We start from the raw sequence: 15,358 nt of genomic DNA, 5'->3' as shown, positions 1-15,358 counted from the left end.
ACCCTAATGTTCATAGCAGCAATGTCAACAATAACCAAACTGTGGAAGGAGTTGAGATGTCCTTCAGCAGGTGAATGGATAAAGAAGATGTGGTCCATATACACAATGGAATATTATACAGCCATCAGAAAGGATGAATACCCATCATTTGCATCAGCATGGATGGATCTGGAGGGGATTATGCTAGGTGAAATAAGTCAAGCAGAGAAAGACAATTATCATATAGTTTGATTTGTATGTGGAAGTTAAGGAATAGTTCGGAGGACCCAGAGGGGAAGGGAGAGAAAATGGAAAGAAATCTGAGAAGGAAATAAACCATGAGATACTCTGGACTCTGGGAAACAAACTGAAGGTTACCGAATGGAGGGCAGTGGTGGGATGCAGTAACTGGGTGACAGATATTAAGGAGGGTGTGTGTGTGGTGATGAGCCCTGAGGGTTTTATGCAACTAATGAATCATTGAACACTACATCAAAAACTAATGATGTACTGTATGTTGGCTAAGTGAACATAATAAAAAACAAAATAAAAAAGAATCTAGTTTGTCTGATATAAGTATGATGATTCCAGCTTTCTTTTGATGTCTATTAACATGATAAATGGTTCCCTATTCCCCTCTCTTTCAATTTGGAGGTGTCTTTGTGTCTAAAATGAGTCTCCTGTAAGCAGCATATTAATGGGGCTTTAAAAAAAAATCCAGTCTGATACACTATGTCTTTTGATTGGAGCATTTAGTACATTTACATTCAAAGCAATTATTGATGAGTATGAATTTAAAGCCATTGCATTACCTGTAAAGGCACTGTTCTTGTAGATTACCTCTGTTCTTTTCTAGGTGGTTGTTGTTGTTGTTTTGATTGTGGCCTCTCCTTCCTGCTCGAAGGGTCCTCCTTCATAGGTCTTGCAGGTCTTACAACTTCTCTTGTCTAGGAAACTCTTTATCTCTCCTCTATTCTGAATGACAGCCTTGCTGGATAAGATATTCTTGGCTGCATCTTTTTCCCCTTTGGCACATTCACTATATGATGCCACTCTTTTCCCGCTTGCCAGATTTCTGTGGACAACTCTGCTGCTAACCTTACGTGTCTACCCTTGTAAGGATCTTTTGTCCTTAGCTGCTTTCAGAATTCTCTCTTTATCTTGCATTTTGCAAGTTTCATAGTGATATATCTTGGTGTTGACCTGTTTTTGTTAACTCTGAAGGTAGTTCTCTATGCTCCTTGGACTTGAATGCCTATTTCCTTCCCCAGATTAGGAAGTTTGTAGCTGCACATTGTTGAAATTAGCCTTCTGAGCCTTTTTCCTGGTCTTTTCTTCTGTGACTCCTATGATATGGATATTATTGTACTTGAAGGAATTGCGGATTTCAATGTCTACTTTCATGATCTAATAGTTTTCTTTCTCTCTTCTTTCCAGCTTCATTATTTTCCATAATTTTATCTTCTATCTCTTCTATTCATTCCTCTACTTCTTCTTTGTTGTGATTGCATACAGTGGGTTTTGCATCTCATTTATAGCATATTTTAATTTCAGCCTAATTAAGTTTTAGATTTTCTACCTCTGCAGCAAGGCTTCCTCTGGTGTCTTCTACTTCTTTTTTATTTATTTATTTTTAAGATTTTATTTATTTGTCAGAAAGAAAGAGCGAGCACAAGCAGGGGGAGTGGCAGGCAAAGGGAGAAGCAGGCTCTCTACTGACCAAGGAGTCCAATATAAGACTCCATCCCAGGACCCTGAGATCATGACATGAGCTGATGGCAGATGCTTAACTGACTGAGTTATCCAGGTGTTCCTCTCTGGTGTCTTCTATGCTTCTTTCACCTTGAAAGAAGCTAACATTGTAATGATTATTGCTCTAAATTCTTATTCAGATATATTGCTTTTATCTGCTTTGAGAAAATCCCTAGATGTGATTTCCTCTAGACCTTTCTTTTGGGGAGAATTCCTCTGCCTTCTTATTTTGTATGTTTCCTGTTCCTCAGATTAATGCTACATTAAGAAGTGTCATACACTGTTGAGGACTTGGTGCTTCAGGTCCTTGTAACAGGAGATTCATTACACAACCCATGGAGCCACAGGTCTCTTCATTTCCCCCTAAGTCCTGGGCCACTGTCCAAACCCAGGAGTGTGTAATCATATTGCCCATGCCTCTCAACTTTCCTCCATTTCTATGCTTACTTTCCATGCCTTGCTGGCCCAGGTCCAGGGACTCTGGAGCCTGACTCCTTTCCTTGCTTGGATCAGTACCAGCTTTGCACCTAGCACATGATGGGCAGTTGTGGAGAAAGATTGGAAGTGGAACAGCCTGGGTTGCAATTCTGGGTATAACTCCATGTTTGCCTCCTGAGTCCTCAGGAGTCAGCCACAGGAGGAGGGTGTAGGAATAACAAGGTAGATGGAGACGAACATGGCAGGAGGAAAAGCTGCCTTCCAAAGAACGCCTGACAAAAACATCTTGTTTTCCTTTCAGAGTTATGGGCTTGGAGTCAATTTGGGGGAAGAGAATCAGGAATGAAGTGAGGCTGAGAGACTTACTTGTCCTCCTCAGATGTGCTTTCATATGGTCTCCATGAGTCTTCAGTGCCCATCCCATTCCCTAGCACTCATCACCTGGTGAATACCTATTCACCCTTCAGGGTCCCTTTCTTGTTTTTAGTTGTCTCCTTCCTGGGTGGGCCTACCCTCTTATTCATTCTTTCAGTACAGGCCTTATCATGTTTTCCTGTACTACATTAGTTTTCTGCCTTTATCTCCCAGACTGTGAGCTGAGGAAACATTTGCTGAGTGCATGTGTGACTGAATGAGCATTCCTTGGGAAAGGGATGATTACCCCCCCTTATAGTAGGAGAACCTGAGGCACAGAGAGTATGACTGGTTGGCTTCATATGTCATGAGCAAGCCCTGGATTGGGCCTCCTGAGTGTGAGGCCAGTGCTCTGCCTGTAGGCACAGTCATCCCAGAACATCACTGAATGATGGGCTGGGACAAGCATGGGGAACAACACAGAGGCAGCTGAGACAGACAGTTTGGAGATCCCTGATTCTAATCCCAGATGACACTCTCAATGGTGGTTTTCCTATGGGGATCTCATCATGTTAGCTCTCTGTAAGTGTTTTCCTCTCACAAATGGGATAATAAAACAAACCCACTTCCTGAGCATTTGGTAAACTAGACTGTGAAGTTTTTGCAGTCAGGATTCATGTTTGTTGTCAGGATTCATGTTTGCTGGCAGCTGTGTCCCAGCATATAGCCCCTGCCTGGCACAGAGTAGGTGCTCCTAAAATATTTGTTGAGTAACAGGGAGAAGAGGCAAGCGGGAACGTACCCAGCCATTATCGCTGTCTGCTGACAAAGCTTTCCTCCCATAGTTTCCCATTAACATCCTCACAGTTAATGAACTTTAGATGTCCAGTCTAAGCCCCGCCCTCACTCTTCACCCTCCCTCCAGGTAGACAGGGCCATCCTCCCCTGACTGTCTGGGCCGGGATTCTCAGGGAAGGTCAGCAACAGTCAGGGACAGTCAGGGAGAGTCAGCGATCCAGCAGCACCTGCACCATGAGTGTCTCTGTGCTGAGTGTCATCAGACCCCTGGGCGGTGTCCCTGGGCTCCTACAAGTGGCCTCCGTGCTAGGGCTGGTTCTGCTCCTGCTCAAGACAGCACAGCTGTACCTGCACAGGCAGTGGCTTCTAAGAGCAGTCCAGGAGTTCCCGTCCCCTCCTTCCCACTGGCTCTTTGGGCACAGGCATGAGGTAGGAAGGGGCTGGACTGGGGATGGAAGGGTGGGGTCAGCTGGGGAAGGCAGCAACCAGCCACCCAACACAAGCTATGTGCTAGCACTGGCTTGGTGTGAGGGCTGCCCATGGCAAAGGGAAAATCCACATGTGGAGGGGCTCACCAAGTGTTTATGGTTTCAACAAATGGTCAAAGTCCATTGAGCAGTTGTAGTCAACAGACCCAAGTAACCCAATAGCATTTTGGTAAATGATGACTTGATGAATGAACAAATGCATGAGGAAGGGATTCTAATGGCCAATTCAGAGTGTCCAAATATTCCCCCAAAACTTGGGCTTCCCTCCATCATAACATTAATTATCCTCTAGTGTCATGGCCTCTTAATCTGCTGTCATCAAAGTAGTATTAATACACAAATTTAAATTTTGAAATACAATCTACTTTATGCTCCAAATAAAATTGTATGGCACAATTGCTTACCATGTGATAAAAGTTGTCATAAGTTTATCATGCAAATGTTGGCTTCCAGTAGTTTTGTACACCATGGAGTTAATCCCTGACAAGTTTCTGTAGGCTGTTGATTGTGAAGGCCACTAACTCCACTCGACAATGGGACATAACCTAGCTTAGGATAAACCTTGGACAGCCAGGAAAGTGTGGATCAGAGCCAAAGTCATAAGAAACAGTTCTGAACACTTAGTTTGCTGATGGATCCAGAACTCTCTCTTATGTCCATCTTGCCCTTACCCCTGGATCTAGCCACAGAACCAGAAGAAAGGTTTTATTGATTTCTCTTTCTTTCTTTCTTTCTTTTAAGATTATTTTATTTATTTATTTGACACACAGAGATCACAAGTAGGCAGAGAGGCAGGCAGAAAGAGAGGAGTAAGCAGGCTCCCCACAGAGCAGAGATGCGGGGCTTGATCCCAAGACCTTGAGATCATGACCTGAGCTGAAGGCAAAGGCTTTAACCCACTGAGCCACCCAGGCGCCCTATTGATTTCTCTTTCTTTTGGTGACAGTTGCAAAAAGAAGAGCAGCTGCAACTGCTACTGAAATGGGTAGAGAAATTTCCATGTGCCTGTCCTCGCTGGCTATGGGGCACAGAAATGGAGGTCGTGATCTACGACCCTGACTACATGAAGCTGATCCTGGCACGATCTGGTGAGAGGACACCCGCATACCTGTTGGAGTAGCTATTCCCTCTTGGATACATGCCTAGGGGTCTGTGAACTTGCACAAGACACTGGAGGCTCAGCTATCAATACGTGACTCTCTACCTATGACCCTCCCAGCATACAAGCCAGCAGAAGGCCAGATATTATATAAATTGAACGTGGAAACAGCTGTGTTGGGCTGCTTTTTTCCTTTTTCTATTCCTTTCTCTTATCCTTTCTGTTGTGTACTGTTCATTCTGTTCTTCTCCCCTTCTTTCCTTCCTTATTTTCTCTCCTCCTTCCTTCCTCCCTTCCTCCTTTCTGCCTGGCTGTTGCTGTCTTTCCTTCCTTTCTTAACCAAACTGAGACAATTCCAGATCTGAAAGACAATTTCTTATACAAGATAACTTCAGTTTGGTACTTCTAAGTGTTCTCTATGATGGGTAATGGTATGGCCAAGTCACCACGATTCCTCAAAATACCTGAGACTCTGTCTTTTCACTGGCACTAAAACAGAGCCCTTGTTTCTGCTGAATATACCTACCTGATGCAGTGGGGCTTTTCAAGGGGACTTTGAGTCTGCCTTCCCCAGCCTTCAGTGACTATGAGGAAAGAAAGAGAGTTCGCGTTGGAAGCAAGTAGGAGGTGCCTTGACAGTAATTGCCAGCTAACAATCATCAGAAAGGGATGGGGGACAATGGTCTGAAACATAGCTACCTCCAGGGAACATCATGCCTATGTTGGTCACTTCCAGTTTCCTGTAATGCCCTTCTTACTTTCAGACCCAAAGTCTGATGGTTCCTATAGATTCCTAGCTCCCTGGTTAGGTAAGTACATTTAATTATGACTGTGGTTTACCTTCTGCTTAGGTTTACCAACACCTATTCATTTGACTCAGATTAAATAAGAGGTGACCAGCACCATAGTCACTTCACTTAACTCTGAGTTGAGTCTCCATTCTCTTCTTCTAATAAAAACCTCACCTCTTCCTGATGGTGGGAGAGACCTCCTGATTCTCAGTTTATCCCACATCACTTCTGAGTCCTCGCCAATGATCTCAGCCCAACTTTTCACTAAAGTCCTTCTATAAACCAGCCTTAGCTCTGTTTCAGGCTTGATTTTTGCAGCTGTTATAACCACTTCCTGCGCACCAGGCTTTGGAAAGTCCCCTTCCTGACATGCACTGTCCTTTCCTGCCTTGCCCAGAATGCCCTTCTTCTGACACCCTGGGTTCCTCCCCAGTTGTCCCCAGACAACTCTTGGGAGGTTCCTCCCTCCCCCCCACACACCCATTGTGGTCCAGGGTATGGTTTGCTCCTGTTGAATGGGCAGACGTGGTTCCAGCACCGGAGAATGCTGACCCCAGCCTTCCACTATGACATCCTGAAGCCCTATGTGGGGCTCATGGCCGACTCTGTCCAAGTGATGCTGGTAAGTTCAAACCCTGCCCACCTGCACACTCACACCCCCAGTACAGTTCACAAAGTCCACTCTCAGACAGCTGTGTCCTTCAGACATTCATTAGACATGGCACCCAGATTCACCCACTTATACCATATTATGAGACAGGGCCCCCTGAGGATAGATGGAATAGGAAAGGACCCAGGCACTTATTTTCTCCACTCTTTGCTCTTTGACCATAGGAGAGTCAGTCATGGTGGATAAAGGGTCCCTTCTCCTCTTGCTTTCATGTGTTTGATTTGGGCAGGAAGAGTAGTCAATGCCCCTAGACAACAGGACAAGCTTCCCCTGGTTGGTATGGGCAGTAGGAGCTTCAAAGGCATGGTGGACATCCCATGTGTTCACTCTGGTAGGCTCTGGGCTGGGGCTGAAGGCTTCTGATGGGTTTTAGATGCTCCATGGAGGGAATTGGAGACCAGCTCTTTATCCCCAAAGCTGGGTCCTGCCATAATGTCAACTCTGAGCATGACTCTATTTCTCACTCATTGTGCTCAACTAACATTTGTTGCAAAAGAGGAACCGAAGTCCCTGATATCCCTTCTTTAGAAACCCCAGTCTTAGCCCTTTGACCTTTCCTTTGCCTTGACTCTTGCTCCCTAAATTGGGACTTCTCCTGTTTTTCATGTGTAGATCAACCCCAAGACACAAATATTTACCCTGAGTCCCCTGAAAAACAATATTTTCTGATCTGCTAAAAGGCGGTTATTATCAAACTTCTTCCTAAGTCAGATGGAGATCATGATTAATTAAATGAAAATTAACTAACAACTTTCTCAGAGTATATTCTGAGAAAATACTCACTGCATTACAAACAAATGGCTATATGGTCCTAAACTGATGAAACACAACTGCTTTAGAAAGTGAGGGCATCTTTCAGAATATTTGGAGAGGCAGAGAGAGAGTCTAGCCTTGTTAGCATGGGTCCTTTAAAGGAGTAGAAAAAGGTTTATGTGTCCCTCTACCACAGGAAAAATGGGAGGAGCTCCTCAACCAGAACTCATCTCTGGAGATCTTTGGACACATCTCCTTGATGACGTTGGACACCCTTATGAAGTGTGCCTTCAGTGACCAGGCCAACCACCAGACAGAAAGGTTAGTGAAATCCTTATTAGGTGCAAGGTCCTATTTCTTACCAACTTGGGTGAACGTATCTGAGAGGTAGTTAGGACATCTCGGATGTTTACCAGCCCAAAGAGTCACATTCTGCAGAGAACCCCTGGCCCCAGTTAAATTCAGCCCGCAACAACCCTTCATTGGGCACAGACCCTGCTCTCTGCCCCAGGAAGAAACCTGGATGCCCATGTCCCTCATAAAGGGCTAAGAGTCTCGAGGGTATAAGAACAACATGACAAATGCCGAGAGTTGCCTGTCCCATTGATTGTGGAATGCTCCATACACAGGCCCACCACACTCCAGGTCACATGCCTCTCCCCATCCAGTCCATTCTGCATCCTCCCCTTTCAGGAACTCCCAGTCCTACCTTCAAGCCATTCGGGACCTGAACAACCTGGTGTTTTCTCGGATGATGAATGTTTTCTACTGGAAAGACATCATCTACAGGCTGACCCCTGAAGGCCACTGGAACCATCAGGCCTGCCAGCTTGCCCATCAACACACAGGTTGTATCTGCCCTCTGAGAAGCTCCCCTCCTTCATCAGGCACATCCCAAAGGGTCTGGCCCTGACCCTCAAGCTGAGTCCTGCCCCGGGCAGCCCTTCCAGGACCTGGGAAGTTCCCACCCACCCGGGAACTCCTCTGGTGCAGGTGTTAGGGTGCCAGGTGCTATGCAAGAAGCTACATGTGTCACCCCATGGGTGAAGGCTGAATAAGCCCCTGCCAGTAGTATTCAAGCAGAGCCTCCTTGGCTGTGCTGCTGAGGGGAGTGGTGACCTGCAAGCACCTGGTGCTAGAGCTCCCACCCCAACAAACACACTCACTCCCACATTCCTCCTGATCTACCTGGCACCCTGACTGGGGTGTCTGTGTCTGGGCACCCGGAGCATTCAGCTCTGCCTGGGAACACTGTTCTGGACAGACCGAGTGATCAAGTTGAGGAAAGCTCGGCTGCAGGAGGAGGGAAACCTGGAGAAGGTCAGGAGCAAGAGGCACTTGGACTTCCTGGACATCCTCCTCTTTGCCCAAGTGAGTGTGGCAGGGAAGGCCTGAGGCTTGTCCCACGAGTGTGGAGGAGGAGGGCAAATTCAAACCTGCCCTTGCTCTGTGTCTTCCCAGATGCAGAACAGGAGCAGCCTTTCTGACAAAGATCTCCGTGCGGAAGTGGACACCTTCATGTTTGAGGGCCATGACACCACAGCCAGCGGCATCTCCTGGATCCTCTATGCTTTGGCCACACACCCAGAGCATCAGCAGAAATGCCGGGAGGAGATCCAGAACCTCCTGAGGGGTGGTGTCTCCATTACCTGGTGAGTGCTCTTGAGATGGGAGGCCCTTCCCTCTCAAGTAGAGAATTCCCTGGCTGCCAGGGCCTTGCCCACCCTTCAGGATAGCTTTGTTTTAGGGGCCACCTGGACCAGATGCCCTACACCACCATGTGCATCAAGGAGGCACTTCGACTCTATCCACCAGTTCCAGGTGTTGGCAGAGAGCTCAGCAAGCCCATCACCTTCCCTGATGGACGCTCCTTACCCAAAGGTGTGAAACTCCCCATTCTCACTCATAAACTGTCGGCAGGAATGCATGAGATACCAGAAATCCACATGTACACCACAGTTTGTGCATGTCTTTGAGACACCTTACCCCTCAGGAAAACTAGTATTTCATTTGTTGTTCAGATGAGGTATATGGTGTTCTTTGCACAGAGCTTAAATCCAAGAAATAAAAACCCGATAGACTCTGAATGTGGTTTTGTGTTTTGCCCTAATTTTCTCATTCTTTGAGATATGAGTGCTTGAGAGAAAATCAGATGGGACTGGGGGAGATGTGGTCTTTCCTTATAGGGTCTCGGCTAATGAGAGAGATCAAAAAATTCACTATCATGGATCAGATGGTCCAGTCTCCAAGGAGCCCTCAGGATGATGGCAGAGAGTAGCTGATGACCAGATCTCAGATCCCTGCCATAGCTGGAGACCACTGTTCGTCTACTCTCTGCTCTGAATCCCAGCCCTGCCACATCCTAGCTGGGTGGTCAGAGGCAAGTTGCTCAGCTTCTCTGAGAATCAGGTGCCTCATGAGCATGATGGAGATGTGAGCCTTCATTGGAAGGTTATTGTGAGGATGTAGGCATTCATGGATATTTCTAAGAGGTCACGGATGGTAGTTGATAAATGTGAGTTGTCCCTTGAGTTGCTCCAAAAAGTAAGCCTCCAGTTCCTTCCTGCGTCTCAGCCTGGTCATGATTAATCTTCTAATCTGTGCACACATGCACACCTGTTGTGCCATGTCTGCCCCATCTCTCCTGCAACACTATCATTCCATTCACAGTGATGAGGAGTGGTTCTCAATGTGGCTGCCAAGCTGTGTGTGGGTGCAGCTGGGCTCCACAAACATGTATGTCTAGCCTTCTCTCCTTTGGTTCACAGGATTCTTAGTGACGCTCTCCTTTTATGCCCTTCACCACAACCCAAAGGTGTGGCCAAACCCAGAGGTATGATGACGTTGGGCAGAAGAGGTGGGATGACCTCTCCAGATCAAACCCTCTTCCTGGCCCACCTCTGGGTGTGCTGTCCCTTGGATGATTGGAAGGAAGGGCTTGATCACACCTGTCCTGGCCCTGGTGCTCCCTCTGCAGGTGTTTGACCCTTCCCGGTTTGCACCAGGCTCCTCTCGACATAGCCATGCTTTCCTGCCCTTCTCAGGAGGATCAAGGTGAGGCACTCGTACTAGAATGGGAGGAGGCAGGGGCTATTTTGGGGGCACATACTTGATGTTTGTGACTTGCTACATTTATGTGGGTTTCTGTAGATATGTCCTGGCATGTTGGAGTGCTGGGAAAGAGGTGTGTGTCTCTATGCAAAGAAAGTTGGTAATCACTGAATGCCATGGAGACTTTGACCCATTGCTCTTACACAATCTCCATCCACAATTCAGTATCAGTGGGTGTTCCATTGCTCAGGGTATTCTTGTGAGTTCTTCATTTTGTGAGTATGACTTTACAGAATTAGATTTTCTCACATGTAATTTTCAAGTGTTGTCAAAGTCAAACACAGGATGGACACAAAAGTTTTTGTTGCACACAATCTCAAACCAGATTTTCTTTTTTTTTTTTCTTTTTTAAATTTTATTTATTTATTTGTCAGAGAGAGAGCGAGTGAGAGCAAGCACAGGCAGACAGAGTGGAAGGCAGAGTCAGAGGGAGAAGCAGGCTCCCTGCAGAGCAAGGATCCCGATGCGGGACTCGATCCCAGGATGCTGGGACCATGACCTGAGCCGAAGGCAGCTGCTCAACCAACTGAGCCACCCAGGCGTCCCTCAAACCAGATTTTCTACTAAACTCCCCATTCTGCTCCACACTGCACCATTGACTACATTGCATGTGCTTCCGTACTCAGCTTCCTGCATGCCTCAAATATTTCAGCCATATACAGGTTCCTGTGTCTCTTAAATGCTTCATAAAGTACTCGGCTAATGTGTGTTGTTGCTATATTTTCTTCAACCAAATGAATTATTGATTCTATGGTAATGGTCATGTACACTTGACAATTTTCTCAGGTGTCCAATCAGTACATAGGATCTGGGCTCTATATACCTTAATATTACACTTAGAGTCCAGACATCCAAATGGGCAAATATATGAAAATGAGGACATTTAATTGCTTTTGGAAGAAAATGCAATCTGTTGTATATATATGACACATGGCATTTGAACGTTATCTGGTGTGTAAAATGTAAAGCACACGTGAAGTAGCTGTTCAGTGGGATGACTATTGTCCAGCATGGCTGCTGTGAAATCCTCCAGTGCTGCTGAGAGTGTCCTATAAATAGTAACTGCAGGAAACTTTGTAAGCAGTTCTTAGAAAAATGTTTTTTTCCAAACACAGAAATCTGTCAACCCTTCACACACAGAGTGAACCCACTTTCACACCACATCTTTTAGCAAATTGTGCTTCCAGATACTGGCTCCAGGATCTGTTTTTCCTTGAGATTGAGTCCTTCTTCCTAGACATTGGTGCAAGTCATGTTGCTGCCAATAGAGACAGGAGAGGAGTAGGCAGCTTAGCTCCTAGCTCAGAACTAATGGTTACTCATTTTATTCCATTCAGCATGGGTTTATTTTTCAGTTCAATAGACATCGTTCATTTTTAAGACTACCTATTAAGCTTCTCTCTGTGTGCCAAGTCCTCTGCTATGAGAGAGCATACTGGCCTCGCCTCCAGGAGTTTACACTCAAGAACTACATGCCTCCACTCAAAAGAGACTGGCTTTCTTTCTTTCTTTCTTTCTTTCTTTCTTTCTTTCTTTCTTTCTTTCTTCTTTTCTTCTTTTTCTTCTCCTTCCTTCCCTCCCTTCCTTCCTTCCTTCCATCCATCCTTCCTTCCTTCCTTCTTTCTTTTCTTTTTTTTCCTTTACTCACTCATTTCCTAATTGACCCCACCATAGGAAGCTCCATGTTCCTGGCACAGTCCTACTCGGGAAAGCGATGTGTCCCTGAGTAAAGTATTAGGGTGATGTCAGGGTCCAGGAATGAAGAGGCATAGTGAGCAGGAGTTGGGGTGAGGACAGGCTATCATTGCCCTTAGCCATGAGCATGTGGCAGGCAGAGGTGGAGGGAGGGCATTCCTTGGGATCTCCTAAGCAGGAGCTGAGCTGGAAGGAGGAGAGAGTTAACAGGTGACTAGTGAGTGAGCCAACAACCGAGAGAGGACTCTGATGTCATCTGAGGCATTTGGACATGTTGTACCTGTGATGGAGGGCATGGAAGGTTCTGAACTTGGCTGGGGTTTCAGGAGAGGAAGTGGAGGCAGGAAAAGAAAAGTCTGGGTGAGGAGGTAGAGGGATGGCAAGCAGAGACATTTCTGCAGTAGAATTGGAAGGCTACAGAAGCTGGTTGACTGAGGAACCAAGAAGAAAGTAGGAGTCTGGACCCAACCTGGCAGGCAGATGGTGTAGCAGGTTGAGAGTCACTAAGGCTCTGCCCCTGCAGAAGCTTCTCTGTGCCATACTGATTTCCTTACCCAGCTCTGCCTTGTCTTTACTCTGAGGATCTGGACCCCTGTGTGCCCCAGATGGTTAGGGCCTGAAGGGTGGCCCAACCCACCCCCATGGTGCCCTGTCCTGTTCTCCCCATTGTGAAACCAGAACTGGCTTTGCAGAGAGCGAACAACTTAATAATAAACTATTTTAGTGATCCCTTGACTTTGCCCTGAGCACAAGTTGCTGACCTTCTTGCAACAGAATTTCAGGCCTACTGAGAGCATAGATAGGAGTAGGAGCTAATACTGGAAAAGTGTAGGCTTTGTCAAAGGATAAGGGGAGAGTGTGAAACAAGCTAGGTGGGGTAGGCGTAGAGATGTGTGTGTGTCCTGAGGGAAAGGGACTGGGCTGTGTGTCCATGCAGGAGGGCCATGAATGTGCTGCTCCTGGCAGGGGGTTTGATGCCACTTCTCATTTCCTTTTTCCTCCCTGACCCAGGAACTGCATCGGGAAGCAGTTTGCCATGAACGAGATGAAGGTGGCGGTGGCCTTGACCCTGCTCCGCTTTGAGCTGGCACCAGATCCTTTCAGGGTCCCTGTTCCCACTCCAAGAATTGTGCTAATGTCCAGGAATGGGATCTACCTGCATCTCAGGAAGCTCCTCTAACCCTTGTGGGGACAAGGATGAGCCCCGATGGCTTCCTGCCTACCATCATGTTTTCCTGCAGTCTCTCTTGTCTACTGTCTTCTGCCCACTTCCCACTTTCACTCTGCCCACAGCCAGTCTCCTGCTCTCCTCCTGTTGTGCATCAGACTGTATGCTCTTCTCCATCTCACCCTTTTCCAATATTCCTACCTGTTTGCTTGTTACCTTTCTCCTACCCAGCTGTAGCTCTGACTATCCATGTAAGTCATGATCAGCTGCCTGTCCCCCAGGCTGTCTGCCCTCTCCCTGTTGCTGTTACTTTCTGTCTGCTTTGTGTTCCTTGCTGCTTAACCACATTACACAGACTTGGTTCCTTAAAAGAGCACAAGATGCTGATCCTGCAGCTTAGCTGATCAGAAATATGAAATGGGTCTCCCTGGCACAACAAAGGTATTACAGAATCTCTAAGGGAGAATCTCTTTTCTTGCATTTTCTACCTTCTAAAAGTCTGCTCTTAAGGCTATTCAGTGAGGGGATTAGGCCTCCCCATTTATCAAGGAAATATGCTGTTCTTAAATTGATTACAATTACAATTGATTACAGATGCTAACAGTACCCATGAAATTTTTAGTGCAACATCTAGACTTTTGTTTAATTGAATAACGGAGACTCCAGCCAATCCAAGCTGATGCATAAAGCTAGTCTATCACAGTCTACCATGTGTCCTCTTATCATTTGCACATTCCATTAAACCATACTTCATCTGCAATTTAAGTATAATAAAGTCACACTTCCATCAACTAACCTTCACACAATTGAATGTGTGTTGATCCTTTTCCCCAACCAGGAAGCAGTCATTGGAGGGTATATTCTCTCTTCTCCCTGAAATACTGTGACCTACATGCTATGATACAAAGTTGACTATTAGTACCACACGTCTGGGTTCTGTGCAGGATATAAGACAAGAAAAAAAAAATCTGACACGCATGTGCCCACATGCATAATCATATTCATAACAAAGCAAGAAAATGCTAGAAGTAATTACCCTCTTTATTTCTATAACCTATGACATGGCCATCCTTCGCATTTATAACAGCCTTCTTCCACTACCCATTCCATACTTGCTTCACCCTCTGAATGTCCCTCAGTTGGTTGTGGTTTTTTTCGCCTGACACCATGACCCAAATCTTCACACTTAAGGGATCTGAGCCATTACTAGTCTTGCCTGAATTGGGCTGTGGCATTTTCCCATTTATTCTCATGACAGGGCAGGGTAGTTCTATGAGATGCCCATGTATTTCCTCCATTCCAAGCATATTTTTTCTTATCCTCATGGTAAGAAAAGTGCCAGTTTCCCCCTTGGTGGTCAGGATTGATCAGTACAGTCACTGCTTCTGAGTTAGACCCATGAGGAGCACAAAGTGTCCAGGAGTCCTTCACATAGTTATTCTTGTATCCCCCAGCGGAAGTACTCCTACTTTTGGAGGTGAGATAACTAGGACAACAGAACCTAAGGTTACAGTGATAAATACTCCAAGTTTTGCTGATCAAATCACTGTGGGTAATAATGAGTGGTGCTGCTCTTATTTCCATCTCTTGAGTCCTGGGTGGGTGAGTCCTGGCTATGAGAGACACAGCACCATATATTAGACATTGATTTAAAGCAGATGCAGCCTTCTGGAGAGCCTTCCTGCAAGTTATTGCCACCTAGCTGGTGCTGTATACCCAAACCTATCCTGAGGTTATTTCTCTGGTTCTGGAATGCCTAGCTGGAATAGATATCCTCCCCAACTGGCAAAGAAGACTCAGTAGAATATAGGTGTTTGATGGCTCCAGCTTCATGGGACTTTTCCCATATGTCTCCATTCCCGTTTCTCAGCGTTTTCAGTGTAACAGAAGATATCCTGAAAGATATAGAAATCAGTCTCCTGATAATTCAGACACAGGCATGATGTTATCTGGATTTAGTTTCAGAATCTGGGTCCTGGCTAAAGCTTGTTGCTACAGGTCAGAGTGATCTTCAGTGCAGACATAGAAGCTTTTGGGTTATTTATTCATTCATTATTTATTTATTTATATCTGAGAATTTGAATCCCTCACATTGTTCTTTCCTTTTCGCACTTTTTCCACTCTAGCCCAGACATCCAGTCAGTCTTCTTATGCTAACATGTTTTAAGACATCCAGTACTTGGTCACCAGAACCTTACCTTTTGCAAGACTTTGATTAGCAGCATCCAATGGTGAAGTCTTGTGTATTGCAGCATCGGGCCC

General features: G+C 45.9%; 1 protein-coding gene across 4 annotated transcripts; it reads left to right on the top strand.

The window, feature by feature from the left end:
* The first annotated feature begins 3,463 nt into the window (after positions 1-3,463).
* LOC309842933 (cytochrome P450 4A6-like) lies at positions 3,464-13,801 on the top strand. Of its 4 annotated transcripts, none has more exons than XM_082687928.1 (12): positions 3,464-3,750; positions 4,756-4,897; positions 5,673-5,717; positions 6,194-6,321; positions 7,319-7,443; positions 7,816-7,970; positions 8,387-8,493; positions 8,584-8,774; positions 8,859-9,003; positions 9,938-9,955; positions 10,100-10,176; positions 12,940-13,801. In XM_082687928.1, exons 1-12 carry the CDS (start codon positions 3,556-3,558, stop codon positions 13,106-13,108), a joined length of 1,497 nt encoding a protein of 498 aa, XP_082544054.1. In that variant the 5' UTR covers positions 3,464-3,555; the 3' UTR covers positions 13,109-13,801. The 4 variants fall into 4 exon arrangements, 2 of the variants coding, with proteins under 2 accessions (XP_082544054.1, XP_082544053.1); XR_014299859.1 differs by having other exon boundaries at positions 3,466-3,750; positions 8,870-9,003; positions 12,940-12,991; XM_082687927.1 differs by having other exon boundaries at positions 3,467-3,750; positions 8,870-9,003; positions 9,891-9,955.
* The last annotated feature ends 1,557 nt before the right edge of the window (positions 13,802-15,358 follow it).

The sequence above is a fragment of the Mustela nivalis genome, assembly GCF_964662115.1.
Source record: "Mustela nivalis genome assembly, chromosome: 10".
Classification (NCBI taxonomy): domain Eukaryota; kingdom Metazoa; phylum Chordata; class Mammalia; order Carnivora; family Mustelidae; genus Mustela; species Mustela nivalis.
Note: the sequence above shows the minus strand (reverse complement) of the source record. Positions and strands in the feature narration are given on the sequence as shown.

What these genes read in the sequence shown, in the direction of transcription:
- LOC309842933 (XM_082687927.1), top strand. Translation starts at nt 3,556, where the DNA reads ATGAGTGTCTCTGTGCTGAGTGTCATCAGACCCCTGGGCGGTGTCCCT. An exon ending in TCTTTGGGCACAGGCATGAG is followed by an intron (nt 3,751 to 4,755) that starts GTAGGAAGGGGC and finishes TTTTGGTGACAG; the next exon opens with TTGCAAAAAGAAGAGCAGCT. An exon ending in GCTGATCCTGGCACGATCTG is followed by an intron (nt 4,898 to 5,672) that starts GTGAGAGGACAC and finishes TCTTACTTTCAG; the next exon opens with ACCCAAAGTCTGATGGTTCC.